The sequence below is a fragment of the Podarcis vaucheri genome (assembly GCF_965113315.1).
Source record: "Podarcis vaucheri genome assembly, chromosome: 7".
Lineage (NCBI taxonomy): Eukaryota > Metazoa > Chordata > Lepidosauria > Squamata > Lacertidae > Podarcis > Podarcis vaucheri.
The window spans coordinates 7340662-7360424 of record NC_138765.1 but is presented as its reverse complement, the minus strand read 5'-3'; the positions used below and the strand labels follow the sequence as shown (position 1 = coordinate 7360424).

The 19763-nt window shown below is 46.8% G+C and overlaps 2 protein-coding genes across 7 annotated transcripts in view; one reads left to right on the top strand and one right to left on the bottom strand.

Annotated features, from left to right (window-relative positions):
• Positions 1-1322: 1322 nt before the first annotated feature.
• PSMD8 (proteasome 26S subunit, non-ATPase 8) lies at positions 1323-10129 on the bottom strand. The gene is made up of 7 exons (XM_082231438.1): positions 9902-10129; positions 7554-7626; positions 6472-6574; positions 6011-6176; positions 4019-4119; positions 2666-2774; positions 1323-1997 (listed from the first exon to the last, which is right to left on the bottom strand). Exons 1-7 carry the CDS (start codon positions 10073-10075, stop codon positions 1860-1862), a joined length of 864 nt encoding a protein of 287 aa, XP_082087564.1. The 5' UTR covers positions 10076-10129; the 3' UTR covers positions 1323-1859.
• Positions 10130-10194: 65 nt separating this feature from the next.
• CATSPERG (cation channel sperm associated auxiliary subunit gamma) overlaps positions 10195-19763 on the top strand; it is a 47254-nt gene continuing 37685 nt past the window's right edge. Inside the window, exons 1-7 of one of the 6 annotated variants that reach the window (XM_082230961.1) lie at positions 10415-10613; positions 13385-13460; positions 14794-15030; positions 15783-15836; positions 17449-17593; positions 18525-18651; positions 19169-19238. In XM_082230961.1, coding sequence (XP_082087087.1) covers positions 10567-10613; positions 13385-13460; positions 14794-15030; positions 15783-15836; positions 17449-17593; positions 18525-18651; positions 19169-19238 — 756 coding nt within the window. In that variant the 5' untranslated portion in view covers positions 10415-10566. The other 5 variants (XM_082230960.1, XM_082230963.1, XM_082230962.1 and 2 more) reach the window with 5 other exon arrangements.

Below are 19763 nucleotides of genomic sequence, written 5' to 3'. Positions count from 1 at the left end.
ATGCCTCGCAAGACAGAAAACTCGCTAGACGAAAGAGTTTTCCGTTTTGGAGGTGCTTTGCAAAACGAATTTCCTATGGGCTTGCTTCGCAAGACGACAATGTCTTGCGAGTTCCTGCTGGTTTTTTCCCCTCCCCCCTTTTTCTAAGCCGCTAAGCCGCTTATCAGCTGATCCGATCAGCAGATAAGCCGCTAAAAGCGCTAATCCGTCAATGGGCTTGGTTCCCAAGACGAAAAAACCGCTAGACGAAGAGAATCACAGAACGGATTCTTTTCGTCTTGCGAGGCACCACTGTACCAGAGGTGGCCTTCCAGGTGTTGTTGTGACTCCCATCTTCCCTGCCCACTGGTCCTGGTGGCTGGGGCTTTTAGGAGCTGGAGGTCAACAAAATTTGGAGGGTCTCCCAGTCCTCATATATGCCAACAATCTGGTCAGCGTGGATGTCCCAAGGTGGGCTGTCCTAACTTTTTGATATCAGTGTGGGTGCTCAGGGATTCACTGGTACGTGTAAGGTTGTACCCAGGGCAGGTCAAAAGCACAAGCTTTTCTGATGGTCCACACAGCTAATGCTGGCAGGCCACACCTGCTAAGGCCGGCTATAAAGCAGTGTTTCCCCAACTTGGGTCTCCAGCTGCTTTTGGACTACAATTCCCATCGTTCCTGACCACTGGTCCTGCTTGTTAGGGATGATTGGAGTTTTAGTCCAAAAACAGCTGGAAACCCAAGTTTGGGAAGCTGCTATAAAATGAGAATAACCCTACAGGTGTTGTCTTTTGCTATTCAGCCTCTTTTGCCTCTACTGAGCCTGTGGAAATGTTTGATTTTACTGAGGACACACCAGCCAGGACAGCAGCAGGTATAAGGGCAAGTTAAGGCTCATCTCAATAACTTGATTCCTAAGTGTGCATGTGTGCCTCACTGTTAAAGCTTCCTGGCAGTTGGTTTCAAACGCCAGCTAGGCATTTTTTTATCAGTTGACAACTGTAATGCACCAAACCAAAGCATTTAGTAGTCCAGTTCTGATGTACTGCTGGCACCCTGCTCAACGAAGTCACAGGGATCGTTCTATTGTAATGCTAAACGACAAGCCTGCTCTTCCCTTCTCCAGCATTTCTGCAGGGAAATCTAGAACGTTTTGTTCAGACAAAATGGACAAACCCCTGCTTAGCTTAAAATGGAAGTGGTTGTGTGGCCGTGGAAACTTATACCTGAAACTAACTATTAAGCTATGGTTTTGCTTCATGTCCTGGTTGGGTCTGACTAGCTAAGCCTTCTTGCATTAATAGCTTTTCAAGTGCACTTACGACAGCTGGGAAACTGCATTTGTAGAAGAAACTGTGTTTATTTAACCTACAGTCAATCCTTGTAAGTGGCTTGCACCGAAAGGCGACAGCAAGTTACCAAATAAAAACCAAAACCAAAAGTCAGATCGTAATTCTGGGAGGCCAGTTTAACCCTGTGCTGACCAGAAAGCAGAGAAAAGTATCTGTTTCCAGTGCAACCAGTTCCTGGCATTAATTTTGAACAATTAGCAAATGACAGGCTGGTCTATGATGCAAGGAAAGGGGGGGGGGAGAGGCAATAATATAGGCTATTTCCACCCCTCTGAGGTCAGAAAAGGCCATGAATCACCAGACCCCTCCCTTTCACATCCAGAACATCTCTCCACCTAGGGCCAAGGAACCATGTAACAGTTAATGACACAGGGATAGGCACAATTTTTACTCTGGCATCCCAGGAGAAAAAGATGGGGCGAAAGAGCCCCCGCCCTTCCTATATAAGCAAATTGACTGGGAACTGGATTACAAATACTAAATTGGGGAGGGTAACCCACAGTCCCAGCCCATGGTGGGGGCCTGCTAGACGATCATCTCCAGCTGCCGGGCATATTCGATAACTTGTTTGGCTAGCTCTGTCGAAGGGATGGTGGCATCTTCCGGCTTCTGCTGCTGGCCTGTGAAACAGTAGTGGCTGTTTGGGCCTAGAACCCAGCCTCGCTGTAAAAGGGCAAGAAGACATTATATGAGATTCTTTGTTTTTTTAGACAATGCTACAAAACCATGAACACTGAGGCTTGTTTCTCCAGCAAAGGTCCCTCCCTCCTCTTGGCCTTGTAGGAGAACTGAAAATAGTACCAATATATTTCACATCTGGCAACCAACCCTTGGGTTTCAGATAGTACACGGGTAAAAGTAAAGGGACCCCTGACCATTAGGTCCAGTCGCAGACAACTCTAGGGTTGCGGCACTCATCTCGCTTTATTGGCCGAGGGAGCCGGCGTAGAGCTTACGGGTCATTTGGCCAGCATGACAAAGCTGCTTCTGGCGAAACCAGAGCAGCGCACAGAAATGCCGCTTACCTTCCCGCCGGAGCGGTACCTATTTATCTACTTGCACTTTGACGTGCTTTCGAACTGCTAGGTTGGCAGGAACAGGGACCGAGCAACAGGAGCTCACCCCGTCGCGGGGATTCGAACCGCCAACCTTCTGATCGGCAAGCCCTAGGCTCTGTGGTTTAGACAGAGCTCCACCTGCGTCCCTGTCTAGTACATGGGTAGAGGAGTATAAAAAGCCTGGTACACAAATTTCCACGGCCCTCCAGCGGCTCATTTACCAGAAGTAATGTATTTAACGTTAACTCTGGAAGTCTTTACTCAAATTCTCACCTTCTTGGCATAGTCTGTCATCTTCTTGGGGGTGAAGAAGAGCATGCGAGTGGCCTCATTGAACAGGATCTTCTCATAGGCCTTCTCAATGCAGCTGGCAATTTCATCCCTGGGGTGGGAGGGAAAAAACGGAACACAAGCAGGTCAGGTCACCCAGACGGAATTCTTGGCGCACAACTCGGCTGCTGCTAAGCAGGGTTAATAATAATACAGTGGTGCCCCGCAAGACGAATGCCTCGCAAGACGAAAAACTCGCTAGACGAAAGGGTTTTGCGGTTTTTGAGCTGCTTCGCAAGACGAATTTCCCTATGGGCTTGCTTCGCAAGACGAAAACGTCTTGCGTTTTTTGCAAGTTTGTTTCCTTTTTCTTAACACCGTTAATACAGTTGCGACTTGACTTCGAGGAGCAACTCATAGAACGCGGTGTGGTAGCCTTTTTTGAGGTTTTTGGCGATTTTTGAAGCTTTCCCAAAACTTTTCTGACACCGTGCTTCGCAAGATGAAAAATTCGCTAGAAGAAAAAACTCGCGGAACGAATTAATTTCATCTTGCGAGGCACCACTGTAATAATAATAATAATAATAATTTATATCCCGCCCTCCCCAGTCGAAGCCAGGCTCAGAGCGCCTAACAACAATAAAAGTAACACAGTTTACATAAGATCACAATTAATTAACTGAAATACATTCTAAAATCAATTCATTCTAAAATCAATTCAGAATCAAATTAATGGCAACCATTGGGCTAGAGTTCTGTGAGGATTACTGAAGGAGAGAGGGGGTCAGACTGTGCCTTGGCCAAAAGCCTGGTGGAACAGCTCTGTCTTGCAGGCCCTGCGGAAAGATGTCAAGTCCCGCAAGGCCCTAGTCACTTGTGACAGAGTGTTCCACCAGATCGGGGCCACTGCCAAAAAAAGCCCCGGCTGAGGCCAGCCTAACCCCCCTGTGGCCCAGGATCTTAAGCTCCACTGATGTCAAGAGGAGACGTAGGGAGGTGCTGAGACTGATAGGGGATTTCAAGGTGCTTAAGATATGGCTGGGCTGTGAGGTTACAGGGTCTATAGGGTTTCAAGCACATCACATATACTCAGTAATCCTCACAGCTGCTGTGTTGGTCTGTATTAACTACCATATTCCGCAAAGGGATGGGATGGTGTCACAGACACAACTAGGTGGGAACTAGGCAGGTTTCTCAGGCTTTTGATAGGGGGTGCTTTTTCGAGGAATACCAATGGCAGATATACTTCATTCTCAACTCCTGGTGTGGACAAGAGGAAATATCGCCTGCCTTTGCAGAAGACCTTACCCCATGTTTATAAAATGAGTCTGAGAGAGCTAAGAGAGCATGACCCACCTGACAGTGTCCAACAGGATGTCGATGAAGAAAGCGTAACTCTCTGCTGGGATGTTGCCTTTTGCCAGGAAGACTTTATTGTAACTCCCTTCCATCAGATACTAAGGCAGGAGGAAAGAGGAAGAGTATCACAGAGATAAACAATTTATTAGACACCTTTTCAAGGTAGCTGACCAAGGCCACGTACAACTGATAACATAGCAATCAATACACAATGGAAAGAAGGGTATGGTCACTGAAAATTTTGGAACAGCATGTTGTCTTAAGGTTTTATCCAGTGTTAGAAACTCAGATAGCCACCAAATGGCTCCTTAAACCAGGGTTACAGTCATCAAAATGGGACGTCTAGTTGCCATTTTGGAGCCAGGTGCCTGGAAAGTCCTATTTTTAAATATGACTTTTTGCTTTCTGAAATTTGTTCTGATTGTGCTGATAAAATATCACGGATAGAATTCTACAGGATGTGTTGTTAGTGTGTGAAAAGAGTCACGATCCAAGGATCCCCAGGCAGGCACCTTCAGATGGTGGAGACGTCTGGCACCTGGGCATCTTCACCTGGTCGCAAAGGCCCAATAAAAAGGGACCCCTGACCATTAGGTCCAGTCCTGGCCGACTCTGGGATTGCGGCGCTCATCTCGCTTTATTGGCCAAGGGAGCCGGCGTACAGCTTCCAGGTCATGTGGCCAGCAGGACTAAGCCGCTTCTGGCGAACCAGAGCAGCACACGGAAACGCTGTTTACTTTCCCGCCGGAGCAGTACCTACTTATCTACTTGCACTTGGATGTGCTTTTGAACTGCTAGGTTGGCAGGAGCAGGGACCGAGCAACAGGAGCTCACCCCATCGTGGGGATTCGAACCGCCAACATTCTGATCGGCAAGTCCTAGGCTCTGTGGTTTAACCCACAGCACCACCGTCCCTAAAGGCCCAATAGCCAGGTGCAAAACGTGCCTGGCAAATTTCCAATGCTGGTTTTATCCAATTATTAACGTAGTGCATTAGTTTTTGTTGTGTTATGTCTGGAACTCCCTCACAGAACTCCTCCAAAGCAGCAACCCTCTCCTCACCTTCAACTCTTCCCTTTCCAGGATCCAACCCACCTTTTCTATTAACCCTCTGGCACACTGCTTCGGGAGAATATGTCATTATTTCAGTTACACACACAGCTTTAGAATGGGTGGCCTAGGCCCCCCGCTATCTCAGGAAAACCTCCTCCCATACAAGGCTTCTTCCCACAGCGGGTTTTTAAGGTCCACGAACAAGGCTTGCTATTTTGGAAAGCCAAGATTGGTTTCCACAAGAAGCACAGCCTTTTCAGACATAACGCTCTTGCGAGGACTGCAGTTTAGCCTTGTTTCATAGAGCACAGGAATATAGGAAGGTGCCTCATACCAAGTTGGAGCATTGCCCCGTCTTGCTCAGTACAGCCAACACTGCCTGGCAGTGGTCTACAGGGCTTCCAAGAACGAGTTGATTGAACCTGGGACACTTTGCATGAAAGGAAAGTGCTCCTCCTACTAAGCTAAAACCTTCCCAGAAACAAGCAGAGTTTTCAAATGCAACTGGAAAGTGCTTTTGTGCTGTTTTATAGCTGCATTAGAAAATTGCTATATTTCATTGCTTACCTGGGGGCGGTAGGGGGCACAAAATAACTAAATCCACTGGTACCTCTGGTTGCGAATGGGATCCCTTCTAGAGCCCCGTTCGCAACATGAACAGAATGCAACCCGTGTTTGCAGCTTGCAATTCGCTGCTTCTGCGCATGCGTGTGACATCATTTTGTGCGTCTGCGCATGCGGCGAAACCTGGAAGTAACCCTTTCTGGTACTTCCGGGTTGCCGTGGGACACAATCTGAAAACACGCAACCTGAAGCAAACGTAACAAGAGGTATGACTGTATACCTCCTCTCTACCCAATTAAGGGCACTTTGCTAGTTAAGCACTTATTCACAGGGCCTGGGAAGGAGAAAAGCAAGGAGAAGGAGAGGTGTCACCTGCTCCAAAGATACAGGGTGCTTGATGTAGACGTTGGTCTGAATGTCCTTGGCTGGCAGCCTTTCAAGCTCAGTGTGGAACTCCGCGACACGGTTCTGAGACAGCAGGAAGAGAAGGTTCAAGCCCAGAAGCTGATGCTTGTAGGCTGACTCCGGTAACTCATCTCTGAGGAGGGAAGAGAGAGATGCTGGATTGGTGGTACGGAGTGCTTTAGCCAGAGACACCTCAAAAGGCACAGGAGCAATAGATCATTTGAGCCAAAGGCATGATTTTGCCTCTTCTGCAGCCCCACCTCATGGTGCTCCCATCCCCTGCACATCAGAGGAATTATGGGGTTTTTGTTTCGTTGAGGAAAAAATATTTTTAAAAAATTCCTGAAAAACATCAAAGTTGGGTTTGGGGATAAAAACCCTGATAAGTAAAACAATTATCTGAAAGGCTTCAAGGCAGGAATACTTACTTGTAATCAAAATAGTAGCACTTCAGCTGGGCCATGTACCTCTCAAAAGATGGGATGTCTTTCTTCAGGATACTCCACTGTGCTCCGATTTCTAGAATATCTCCTTGCGGGGCAAGAAGGGAAATGAGGGGCAGAGCATTAGCAGCAACAAGCAGAGGAGTTGCAATGTTAGAGCAGGGCAAGTTGATCAAGCTGGTATCTTGCCTCTGATGAAGATTACTAACAGATTTCTAACAGTAAGAGCTGTTTGACAGTGGAATTGATTTCCTTGAGAGGCTGTGGACTCTTCTTCCTTTGGAGGTTTTTAAGCAGATGTTGGATGGCCATCTGTCATAGATGCTTTAGTTGAGATTCCTACATTGCAGGGGGCTGGACTAGACGACGCTCTGGGTCCCTTCCAACTCTATGATTCTAGGTGGCTCATATAAGAACTGGGAGGGAAGCCTACAACATCTTTACTCCACCAGCACCTCCTGCATCTGCCACCAGGCCCAGGGGCTGTGAGAGACAGCGGCAGCAGCCATGCAGTGAGGAGGTTCTGGCCTGTATGGGACTAATATTTTGCTGCTTCAGTTGTTGGTTCTATGGCAGGAGACTCAGCGACAGAATGGCATTTGTGGGACCATCAGGGGACAAGGGGAGAAAGCTAATATACACCTTTGCTCCCCTGCTGTAGTGACCCCTGTATCATTGTCCATTTTGTTGTGTTTAAAACATATTGTAAACTTCAGTTAGTGGGTGAGGTACAAAAACTCCCAAATAAACAAATAATATGAGGCAGAGCTTAAAACACAACAAACCAACAAATAATGGTACAGAGAGAAGGGAAAAGTTTCATCAAGTTTCTTGCTCTTTTCCTTGCCCACAGTGCGATTTTGTCACTTTCTCCCAAGCCTGAGGGACAGGTGAAGATGCATTCTTTAAATTATCATCAACAGCAACAAGGACAGTGGCTGTTCTTGAGAACAGAGACTGTGTTGGCAGCCAAACGGCAAACTTTTGAGGGATGAATTTGCCTCACAGATTTCTCTCTATGTTAGGAGATTCCTATCAACCTTGTGCATGGGTCGGATTATACTCACTTGCCAAGATAAGCTGCTGTTTAGTCAGTTTTGTGCCTGTTGTGGGCAGAAAGTTGAGTTCAAGCAGAGCTAACTGGAACAGAGCAGAGAGAGAGAGAGAGATAGGTAGGTTACTGCTGGGGCTGATGAGAGCTCTAACACCTGGAGGATACAGGGTGGGCAAAGCCTGGTTTAGAGCTATTGCAGTCTGACTTAACATCTTACTATTGATGGCTGGTGGCTTGAAAAAATGAAGAATTGGACAAATTTGGAGAGCCGGCAGCTGTCAACGGGTGTATTCCAACCTTAGAAGCTTCATCATCATAGTAATATTTATTCCCTGCCCATCTGGCTGAGTTTCCCCAGTCACTCTAGTACCAGAGAGGCCGCAATCCTTAAAAAGTTGTTCTCATCAGCCCCAGAAACCATGGCTGATGGGAAAGGATTAGGCACCAGGAAAAAGCTTTATAATCAGGCCTTTGGCATTTAACTACCTGTGGCCTTTCTAGAAGTGGATGGGATGTTTTTAGTGTATTTCTTTCTGTCTTGGTTTTAATGCACCTATGTGGGTTTTTATGGTATGTTTGCTTATCTGTCTGTAAGTCACTTTGGGTTATCCTGGGCAAGATAAAGTGACTAATAAATTCAATACATAATAATAATAATAATAATGGGATGATGGCAGTTGAAGTCCAAAACCAACAACTGCAGGCTCTCGCCTTTCCCAACCCTGCTATGTACCCTTGTTATATGATGCTTTTGGGATAGTGCATGAACGCTGTGCATAGCTGTCAACTTTCAAATTTGAAAATAAGGGATCAGTAGCCACGAAAATAAGGGATCAGCAGCCTCACCTGTCCCAGGGACAGTCTACGGGATATCTAACAATTGGGGATAGCAGCAGGAAGTGGTGCTGGAATAAGGGAATCTCCCGCAAAAAAAGGGAAGGTTGACAGCTATGATGCTGTGCCTAATTGTTTTGTTTGAAATCTCCATTGAGGCAGCTGGCTGGCTGCAGCTGGAGACCGGATGCTGTTAAGGACTGCCTCAATCACGGCAAGTCTCAGCGACCTGACTCAGCCGAAAGAGAGAGAGGCTCGTAAACAGGTTTTCAGCTCAGGCAAAAACATCTCCGCTGAGTCACTGGCCTCCTCTTCCGGCAGCAAAGGAGCCCGGCACCCAGAGGCTTGCCGGGACACAGCCACCTCAAACAGGGGCGCAGAAAACTGCCCGATGCGGAATGAGGTCCTCTGCTCCATCTAGCTCAGTACAGTGGTACCTCAGGTTACATACGCTTCAGGTTACAGACTCCGCTAACCCAGAAATAGTGCTTCAGGTTAAGAACTTTGCTTCAGGATGAGAACAGAAATCGGGCTCCGGCAGAGCAGGAGGCCCCATTAGCTAAAGTGGTGCTTCAGGTTAAGAACAGTTTCAGGTTAAGTACGGACCTGCGGAACGAATTAAGTACTTAACCCGAGGTACCACTGTACTGCCCACACTGACCGGGGCAGCGGTCAGGCACACACAGTCTTTCCCACTCCCGCCTGGAGACATGCGGGGGGCCAAGGAGATCCGGGCTAAGCATCAAGAAGAACTTCTTGACAGTAGGAGCTGTACCCCAAGCGCTGGTGGGCTCTCCTTCCTTGAGAGGATTTTAAGCAGTCACGGGGATTCTTGCATTGCAGCGGGTTGGACTGGATGACCCTGGGGGTCCCTTCCGACTCTACGATTCTGTCATTCTAATGCACAATATTTAGCAGTGGAGTAGCGTGGGGGGTGCAGGGGGGCGGCCGCACCGGGCGCAACATCTGGGGGTTAGGGGGCGCAAATCCACGGGTTAGGGGGCGCAAATCCACGGGTTAGGGGGCGCAAATTAATTGCCCCGGGTGCTGACAACCCACGCTACGCCACTGATATTTAGGGATGGGTGATCGCCCTCTCTTTTCCCCATTTCATGCCCCGGTCCCCGCTTTTCACCCCTCGATGCAAACCACTCGCTCTCCCGGACTCCCACACGCGGGTTTCAGCCCTCTCTGTCCGACCTTCTGGCGGGACAAAGGCTTCCCCCTCCTGCGCCGCCTTCCTCGCCCCTCTCCCCAGCGCCTGCTTCCACGAACCACCTCCCTGTAAAGGGCAGTCTCCCCCCGTCCCCGGCCACGCTTTCCCTGCAGCCCTCGAGACGGCACCCCGGCCACCCCCACCCAGGGTCCCTCTTCCCCTCCTTGCCTCCCGCGTCTCCCCTATCGCCCCTTTCCCACCTCGAGGGCGGTTTCTAGTGGCGCCGCACCGCTGTTTCCAGGCTCCCCCCCTCCCCGCGACGGTTTCTCGGGCCCCCTGCCCGTTTCAAGCGCCCCCGCCGGCCCCCTTGCCTTGAGGCGTCCCAGCAAGTCTCCGCACTTGCTCAGGCTGAGGTTCTTGCGGTTCCACTCGGCCCTCAGCTGCTCGTACATGCCCGCCGCCTCCTTCAGCCCCGCGGCGCCCGCGTCCGCCCCGTTCAGCACCGGCCCTCCGGCCGCCGCCATCACAGTCACTCCCGCTGCCATGAATCGGCAGCCGGCTGAGGAGGGGAAGGAGCCGCGGCAGCAGCTGTCACAAAAGCCCAGCGCGACGTCCTCGCTTGGCGGCCGCCCGCGCGGTCTCCGGGGCAACCGGCCTCGAGGCCGGCCCGACGCGCGCGCGTCGGCGACGCACCAACGGCTCCGCTCCCGATTGGCTGGCTGGAAGGTTTTTGGAGCGCATGCGCGAAGCGGAGTAACGGCTCCCAGCGAAGCGAGCGGAGGTGTTTGAAGCGGGGGCGCTGGGACGCTAATTTGGGGAGCGCGATGTAGGCGGGTTTTGGGGGGGCGGCGGCGGCGAGGGGGAGAAGGTATGAGGGCTGATGAGAACGTTTGTGAAGCGTAGTGTCTTGAAATAGCTGTTAGCGCTCGACGTCACCAGGGTGACGTCACTAGTAGGGAGGTGTCTGCGTGAGGCCCCGTGACGTCACCAGCCAAGGGGCTAGGCGTGTGATGCCAGGCGTGGGAAACGCAGGCCAATGACACAGGCAACGGAGCTCAGTTGCTGCAGAAGTTTATTTGACAGGTTTAATTTGTTTTCTTTAAATAAATTTTTATTTAATTAATTTAATAAATGATAACAAAAACCACAAAGCAGATTGGTACACAAAAACAGAAAAAGAAAAAAAAGAGAGGGGAAAAAACAAAGAGATAAACAATAACAACAAACTTAATTCTTCACAAATCCAGCCTTTTAAGCATCTTAGTTGACTTCCTCAAGTCCCTCCCTTCTGAGTTTCCTTGTAGTTAAAAGTAACAGCTTTCCAATATCATTATTAAACTAAAACAATTTCCAAGTATAGTCCATTTTATTCACTTTTCTTGACATTCTAAATCGCATTTATTTAATTGCAACTTAATTTAATCCTAGGCCTATTGGTTTTCTTTCAAGTAATTTCTATTTTTTTATACAGATAGGTAGCCGTGTTGGTCTGCCATAGTCAAAATAAAAAATTCCTTCCAGTAGCACCTTAAAGACCAGCTAAGTTAGTTCTTGGTATGACTAAAGAACTAACTTAGTTGGTCTTTAAGGTGCTACTGGAAGGATTTTTTTTTTTTACTAATTTTTTATGTTTGACAGGTTTAAGTTGTTATTAAACACACAACAGAGTTGATGCCAGATGTAACAGATTGAAACAGGCATTGAGAATGTGGTATTGGAGTCTTCCATGCTGGTTGTAATGAGCGATTTAATATCCTGGCCAAGGCCTCCCTCTTGGAGGACTTCCAGGCCTCCATGGGGTTACCAGCAAATGATCATTTTCAGGATACTACAGCAAAGCACCAAGGAGGGTAAATGACGAAGTACAGGACCTGATTGTTAAAGCCCCCACAGCCAGGCCCCCATGAAGAATCCAGAGATTGCGTTGTGTATTATTTTATATACATTCATAGACACTGAAGAGTAGCCGTACATAGCGGAATACAGTGGTACCTCGGGTTACATACGCTTCAGGTTACAGACTCCGCTAACCCAGAAATAGTGCTTCAGGTTAAGAACTTTGCTTCAGGATGAGAACAGAAATTGTGCTCCGGCAGCGCGGCAGCAGCAGGAGGCCCCATTAGCCCATTAGGTGCTTCAGGTTAAGAACGGACCTTCGGAACGAATTAAGTACTTAACCCGGGGCACCACTGTACTCAGTTTATTCAGAATAGCATAACCGCAGTCCTATGCAGTTTCCTGGAAGAACCCAATACAGTGGTACCTTGGGTTACAGACGCTTCAGGTTACAGACTCCGCTAACCCAGAAATAGTACCTTGGGTTAAGAACTGCTTCAAGATGAGAACAGAAATTGCACGGTGGCGGCATTAGCTAAAGTGGTACCTCAGGTTAAGAACAGTTTCAGGTTAAGAATGGACCTCCAGAATGAATTAAGTTCTTAACCCGAGGTACCACTGTAGTGCTAACTTTTGACTGCACAACTTCAACTTGAAAAACACATTTGGCTTTAGCAAAAGATCAGCCAGCTGAAATGCAGCCTTTAGCTTTTAACTGAAAATACAAACTATCTTACAAATTGAGGCTTAAGGTGACACTTAAGGCATGGCTAGCCAGGCTAGAAGCAGCGGTTCAAGTTTAAGAACTCCAGCATTGGAAATGAGTTCAGAACTACAGTGGTACCTCGGGTTAAGAACTTAATTCATTCCGGAGGTCCTTTCTTAACCTGAAGCTCCATTTTAGCTAATGGGGGCTCCCGCTGCTGCTGCACCGCCGGAGCACGATTTCTGTTCTCATCCTGAAGCAAAGTTCTTAACGCGAGGTACTATTTCTGGGTTAGCGGAGTCTGTAACCTGAAGCGTATGTAACCGGAGGTACCACTGTACATGGGAAGCAACGGTGTAAATTTCATGGGGTGGCATGCCTCCCTGCCCAGTTTCTAAAGACTGGGCAAGTCAAGCCCAATCTTGTGAGTGTGCAGATGTTCACCATATCCGAATGGATGCATCTGCTCCCAGTGCTGAGTGTTTCTGGGACCTGGGTGACCCGGCTGTGCCTTTGCTTCCTAACTCTGGTTCCTCCACTCTCAGTCATTGGCAGAAGCCCTCGCCAGATTCTGTTTCCACACTTCTCCACCCAGCAGGGAGAAATGGAGGTGAAAGTCCTGCTTCCCCCATCCAAAGCAGCTCTGGGAGAGGGACGTGCCTACCCTCGCCTTTGCTCCCTGGTCTCAGGCCTTGCTCTCCCACCATCCTTTTCTCCTCATATGTCTTGGTCTGACACTCTGCTCCTGAGCCCATCAACACTTTGGGACTCGTGACATGAGAGAGAAAACCTTTTCTCTATCCACTTTCTCCATAGTACTGTGCATAATAATAATAATAATTTATTATTTATACCCCGCCCATCTGGCTGGGTTTCTCCAGCCATTCTGGGTGGCTTCCAACTGAATATTAAAAACAATACAGCATCAGACATTTAAGCAGTTCTTAAATGATCATCTTGGTAGTTCTTTTCTTAACTTTTTTCAATCTCTACCATAACCTTTTTGAAGTGAGGCGATCTGGAACATGGTATCTTGACGTTTAGGAGACATCTGCAGGCAGCTCTCTTTAGGGAAGTTTTTAATGGCTGATGTTTTAATTTATTTTTAATCTTTGTTGGAAGCTGTCTAGAGTGGCGGGGGTAACCCAGACAGATGGGCGGTGTATAAATAAATAAATAAATAAATAAATAAATAAATATTATTCCAAATGCCACTGCACCATAAATTTGTATACCAACATTATTAGAAAGTCAGTTTCATTTTTAATTTATTTTCTAATGGTCTCAAGATTAGAATTTGCCCCTTTCACAGCTCCTGCACACAGGGTCACCATCTTTATCAAGCTATCAGCCCTTGGTCAGACACTGCCAGTTCAGACCCTGTGAAGGTATAAGTGAAATGAAGTTTTTTTTGTTCAAATGTGCATCACTTCAGACTTGTTTACACTGAATTGCATTTGCCATTTTACCACCCATTCCTCCAGTTCATATAGGTTCTTTTGGAGCTCTTCACTTTTTGTTTTAACTGCCCTGAACAATTTAGTATTATCAGCAAACTTGGCCCCTAACCGTTCACCCTAATTCTCAATCATTTATGGTTTTTTAAAAATGATATTTATTAAAGTTTCAGAGAAAAGAATTAAATAAAAACAAGAAATACAAAAATAAAAAACAAAAATAAAAATACAAGAAAAATACAAAATACAGAATAAAAAATAAAAACTTACAGAGGAAAAGAAAAAAAATGAATCAATCTTTCCATGCCTTACATTCATATCCTTGTTTCCCTGACTTCCTCATACCTCCCTTTTTTGTATTCCAGTTCAATTAGTTAATTAAGCAATTTCTTTCCCTCTTTATTTTCTCCTAATCCTTTAACTTAATATAATATAACTTTAAATTTTCACCTGTTATCAATCCATTTTTACATACACCTTTATAGCATTACTGCTTAAACCACTTAACTTCATTCTAACATCATTCTAACATTCATTAATTTTACAATATTTCTGTAGATAATCTTTAAATTTCTTCCAATCTTCTTTCACCAATTCTCAATCATTTATGAACAAGTTAAAAAGCACAGGTCCACTGCCAATCCTTGGGGGACTCCATTCTACATCTTTCCAATGGGAGAACTGTCCATTAATTCGTCCTTTGATTCCTGTTAATCAGCTCCTTATCCGCAAGAGGAGAAGGCCAGTTGTGTTCTTTATTGTTTTTATTTATTTGACAATTTTTAAGTCTTTGGAAACTGCGCTGAGCGCAGTTTCTGGAGTGGAAAGGTTGGCATTCATCTTTCACAAGAGACAAAGGTGTGTGCCTGTTACCACACACAAGAGGTTAAGGCAAAAACCAGCCAAGCGAAAAGGGCCACGTGACATGTTTCTTCCTTTGTGGAATCCTAGAGGAAGGCTAACAGCCCAGAACTGACTGGTTTTGCCTTCTGTGCAGCACTTGCCAGTATGTTACTTTTTCCTCTGGGGTGAATAGCAGCTATTCACTAACACAGGAGGAAGTAAAGGTGTGTGTTTGAAGGACACGAACCACGTAGGACTTTAATATTGTTTTTTGCCTCCTTTGAAGCTTACCATGAAATATCAAGCCAGTCCCTCTGTGGAAAGCCCCCTCTTAGGTTAGGTAGAATATTGGGAAGAGGCTTACTTATTTAGAACACCTGCAATTTAAAAGGTAGGGGAATTGTTGTTGTTGTTTCGGCAGGTTCCTTTGCAAGGAGCATCTGTGATGTGGCAACTTTTCGCAGCTACCCTGTCGCTTGTTTTCCTGTGCATGAAACATCTATTTGCATCAGATTGTAATTGGGTAGCTGTAGTCAATGATTTTGCTGACCTTGGGACCGACCGAAAGATTTTCTTTACCCAGCGGGAAGTTAAAAGGGTGGCTGAGATCTTCAAGGAACTCACAGACTCAGCTATAGACCCTGATGACAAAAATGCAGTGAGTACAACATGCCTGGGTGTGGGAGAGAAGATCTTCCCAGTGGCGTAGCGTGGGGGGTGCAGGGGGGCCGGCCGCACCGGGCGCAACATCTGGGGGTTAGGGTTAGGGGGCGCAAATCCACGGGTTAGGGGGCGCAAATTACTTGCCTTGCCCTGGGTGCTGACAACCCACGCTACGCCACTGGATCTTCCTTTCCTTCCATGGCTAGTAAGGGCTGCTTGGGTTCCATGGCTCTTGAGCTGGAGCTGTTAGGAGGGTGGGCAAGAGGTCACTTAGAGAGCCCCTAGAACCAAGGGCTGAAGGGAAATCAGACAAACAGCAGTCGCACACATCCTCAAAAGGCTTAACAGAAGAGGCCAGGGCTGATTGCATCCCAGGCAAAGGCCAAGCCTGACTTGGAAGCTTTTATAACGGAGGGAACCAATGGGCTGCCTTTGTGGGTAGCGTCAACCTAGAGTTTAGGGGGAGATCCCAGTTGTGAGACCTTCTCAAACTGCAGACCTGACCGGCTCACCACAGCAGTGTATAAATCTGGAGCTTCTGCTTTCATCCTTGATGATTCCTAGCAGGCACAAGTGCTTGAATCCCTTACGGTCTCAGCTACTTTGGTTTATTTTATTAAATCAACTGTTTTATTCAGGGCTGCTGTTGGCTCTGCTGGTATATCAGTCAACCAGAACTCTGCAGAGGTCAAGCCAACAATCTGTCCAAGTGAAAAGAGCTATTGAAATAACTTTCTCTTTTTACAGAAATACCTGGGATTTCCATACTACCTGAAAATTAATCTGAGCTGCACACTTCAGGTAAGGGAAGAGCCACATGCTTTGTGAGGGCAAGGGATACTTACACATTGTAATTGAAGGGGCATTTTCACTTGCTCCCCTGTTGCTTCAGCAATGGATAGATTTGCACTATGGACATAAATTTGTTTTAAGCCACTGCTTTAAAGTGGCATTTCTGTTTCATCTGTTGCTGAGATGCATGATAATCTTGTGAGGTCTTTTTTTTTGGGGGGGGGGGGAGGTGCGGTCAGCCTGCCTGATGCCCTAGTCCTTTATAATTCCTGGGCTCCAGGTCCCACCAAGGATTAAAATCGAATGGAGGATTCCATTGCTGAATTAGCCAGACAAGGCTCATAGTTGCCAACTCAGTATGGACCTTTGTATAACAAAGGAAGCTGCTCTGTGCCAGAGGACAAATGGATGGGCACCCCTCTCTTGTTTGGCTGCCAGTAAGACAGACAAAAGCCAGGATAGTTGTGTGAGGGAGAGAGTTGGGCTAGAAGCAGGCTGCTGGCATAAGCCAGGGAGTCAGAGCCATGCTTGATTTTTGCTGGAATCCAAGGCTGTGTCTATGGGAGAAACAAGACCACTTGGGGTGTTAATGCTGCGAGCCCCTCCACTGTAGGTTTAGGTTGCATATGTGTGTAAATAAACCACATGTCATAAAGAAACCACGGTCTCTTATTCCAAGGAAACCAAACCCTGGGTAAGTGACTGGATAGGAAAAGAAGAGAAAAAAGGGCTTCTTATTCTGTGTCCTGTCAGTTACATAAAAAGAATTATTCAAACATTCCCTCCGTAATAACAACCCACTATTCGTCTTTCTTCATTTTTCCAGTCCCTTGTTCCATTTCATTCATCTCTGGCTTAATTTCATTCCTCATTTCAAACTCTTTTGGGTTATAAATTATTCTTTTCCAAACTAAAAAATCTCCTGGAAACCTTGTTGCTTAAGAAGCCCAATGGGCGAAACAAGGGTGTATCCTGAGAAGTGGTCTGTCGCTGCCTTATTGTTACTAAGTAGTTCTGTTTGTTACACTCTCAAGACATAGGACTATGTAGAAGGATGATATCAGTATGAAATGGCATTGCCAACAGGAACTGTACATTATAATCGTTGGACGTGACAATCTTTGGACTTGACTATCCTTGGACTTTATGACAATAAAATCATATAGAAGGTTAATGGTAATATGATATATTATTGTGGGATAACATATCACTGCGGGAGGCAGTGGAAGACAGGAGTACCTGGCGTGCTCTGGTCCATGGGGTCACGAAGAGTCGGACACGACTAAACGACTAAACAACATCATGTTACTGCCATCAGGAACTGTTTGCATTTTTTTTGATATGACAATTACAGTTTTAGTATATATAATGTTATGTTGCTTTACAGCCAGTTATGGGTGTGTTGTGGTATTCTGAACATGATTTACGTAATGAGGCAATTGTGTGTGTTGACTGTATCATCAAACACCGACAAAATCTGCCATCTTCTCTCCCCTGTAAGTCGCAACACTAATGTCATAGTTGACAGACCTCTGCTTGGATTGAGTCAGCACAGGCAAGTGACACTAGAGTAATTTTGTGACAAGGGCTCTGGGTCAACAAACTTCTTTCCTCCTTCCAGAACTCAGCATGGGCAATTCGGACAGGTCACTACACTGGACTGAGGCCGATTGTGACTGTCACTTTTTCAGAACCCGTCCACCCTGTGCGTCAGAAACAGGAGCAGCTGCAGATCGAAATGAGGGCTGCTCCGTATAGGGATAAAGGTATTTCAGCATGTCATCCCCAAGAGGCAGTGCGGAAGCAGGAAGCACAAAAGGAAGTATCTCATTAGAGAGTAGCTTCCTTTTAAGGAGCTTTGCTCCCTTCAGAATTTTTCAGCTTCAGAAAGCAAATTTTGGATGCCACTAATGGCCACAAATAAGCAGACGGACAGATTGGACCCAGTTTGGCCCAATTCACTTGTAAATTCTTTAAGCTTGCATTGGGGAACCTCTTCATAGATTGCATTGTAGGTTAATTGGCAGAAGGGAAGGTAGCAGTTGGATTTTCTGCCTTGGATGATAATAGCTCATTTCCCCGTTGCCTCCAAGTGTGTGTGTGTGTGTGTGTGTGTGTGTGTGTGTTTGTATGTATGTATTGGCAGAAGTCAGAACAAGAATCACCATCCAAGCACCTAATTTAAATAGCAGATAATATTTTGTCTCACTCTTCCGCCAACATGTGTATGATCCTGCCACTAGCACTGGGTGGAGCAGGCATTTACTGGGATGCAGCCTCTCCCCACTTCTAGTCCTCCCTCTGTTTAGCCTTTTGGAGGGGATTCCTGCTCTGCCACTGAGCCTCTTGGGCCTACTGATCAGAAGGTTGGCGGTTCAAATCCGCACAACGGGGTGAGCTCCCGTTGCTCTGTCCCAGCTTCTGCCAACCTACCAGTGCATACCACTGCATACCAGTGCAAGTAGAGAAATAGGTAGTGCAGTGGCTGGAAGGTAAACAGTGTTTCCGTGTGCTCTGGCTTCCGTCATGTTCCTCCATGCACCAGTAGTTTAGTCATGCTGGCCACGTGACCCAGAAAGCTGTCTGTCCCTCGGTCTGAAGTGAGGTGAGCGTCACACTCCATAGTCGCCTTGGACTGGACTTAACCGTCCAGGGGTCCTTTACCGTTTGACCTTTCCATGCCTTCTCTGCCTCCAGCAAACTGCGACAGCGAGGAAGTTTGCCAAATGTGCTGGTTCACGCCGATGCCCTTCTTGAACGGCACTGTTGTGTTGGATGTGTTGGTGGAGAGCAACGGCATTGGTCTCCCTGTGAAAAAGAGAAGGTGAGGGATACGTTTCTAGTTTGTAGACCCAGCAAGAACATTTTCACGTGTGCCAGTATCTTGCTTGTGCCATATTTTTGAATGAAACCTAAAACAAAACAAAAGCCGGAACCGTCAGTCTATTACAGAAAGAGAACTGGCAGCAAAGCTCTCTTGATCAGCTCAGCAGAACTAGAACCATCTTCTACCAGAGACAGTTCCACCTGGCTGTGTCTATGGGCCAAGGGGACACAGCGAGGCCTGTTCCATCCTCCTGGCTGGAGCCGACTGCCGTGTGGCTCCTCCCCTCCCAGAACTGTTTCCTGGATTGACAGTTCCATTTGGCCATTATGTAACAATTACATGAATGTGTTGGTAATTGAACTGGCTAGTTTTCCCCTCCCCCCTCCCTCCCTTTTGTATCAAATCTCTGACAGCAAACCATTACGGTATTTTGAATGGAATTGACAGCTTTTAAGAAAAAGTATATAAATGTAGCAAAAGAAAACACAGATATTCTTTTTCTCCTTATGTATAGTTTTTCCATAAATATCAATGGCTATGTGGGAATTGTTCAAAATGAGGTGAAGATCAAGATTGGAGAAAAGGTAAAATGCTGGGGTTGTAGCGATCTCAAGTGGCCTTACAGTCTGCTAACCACTGCTACTTGCAGTCTGCAGATGTGGTTGCATTTGCCTGTGGGGGTTAAACAGAGTTTTAGGATCCCATCTTTGGTAGCAGAAAAGCATAGGAATTAGGCTGCAAAGTCTCCTTTTGAGCAAGTCCAGCTATGAAGTAAGCTGGCTTCCTCTTCCTTACCCTGCTAAACAAAGAATCGGGCAACAACTTGCAAAGTTTGAAAATTAGATTTACTTACTTTATAATCATGCACTGGCTCCTAGTGACAGTAGCAGTAAAAACTCTGCAGTCTGCTCTTTTCATCTCTGCATATTCTTAAGAGACTGGGGGGCGAGGCGGGGAGCTGGTTGCAGTGTGTGTGTGTGTGTGGGGGGAGATTCCCTAGATTCCTCTGCAGCTTCTTGACCCCCCTCCTCTCCAGCCTCTGCTTCAGCCTCAGAGTCTGAACTGTACTCTGGAACAGACTCTTCCTGCTCACTAAACCCCGTTGCCCC

Excerpts from the sequence above, each read along its gene's own strand:
- PSMD8 (XM_082231438.1), bottom strand. The coding sequence starts at position 10,075 with ATGGCAGCGGGAGTGACTGTGATGGCGGCGGCCGGAGGGCCGGTGCTG. Across the intron at positions 2,775-4,018 it reads ATCCTGTTGGACACTGTCAG|GGATGAAATTGCCAGCTGCA; the intron begins GTGGGTCATGCT and ends CTCCCACCCCAG. Across the intron at positions 1,998-2,665 it reads TGACAGACTATGCCAAGAAG|CGAGGCTGGGTTCTAGGCCC; the intron begins GTGAGAATTTGA and ends GCCCTTTTACAG.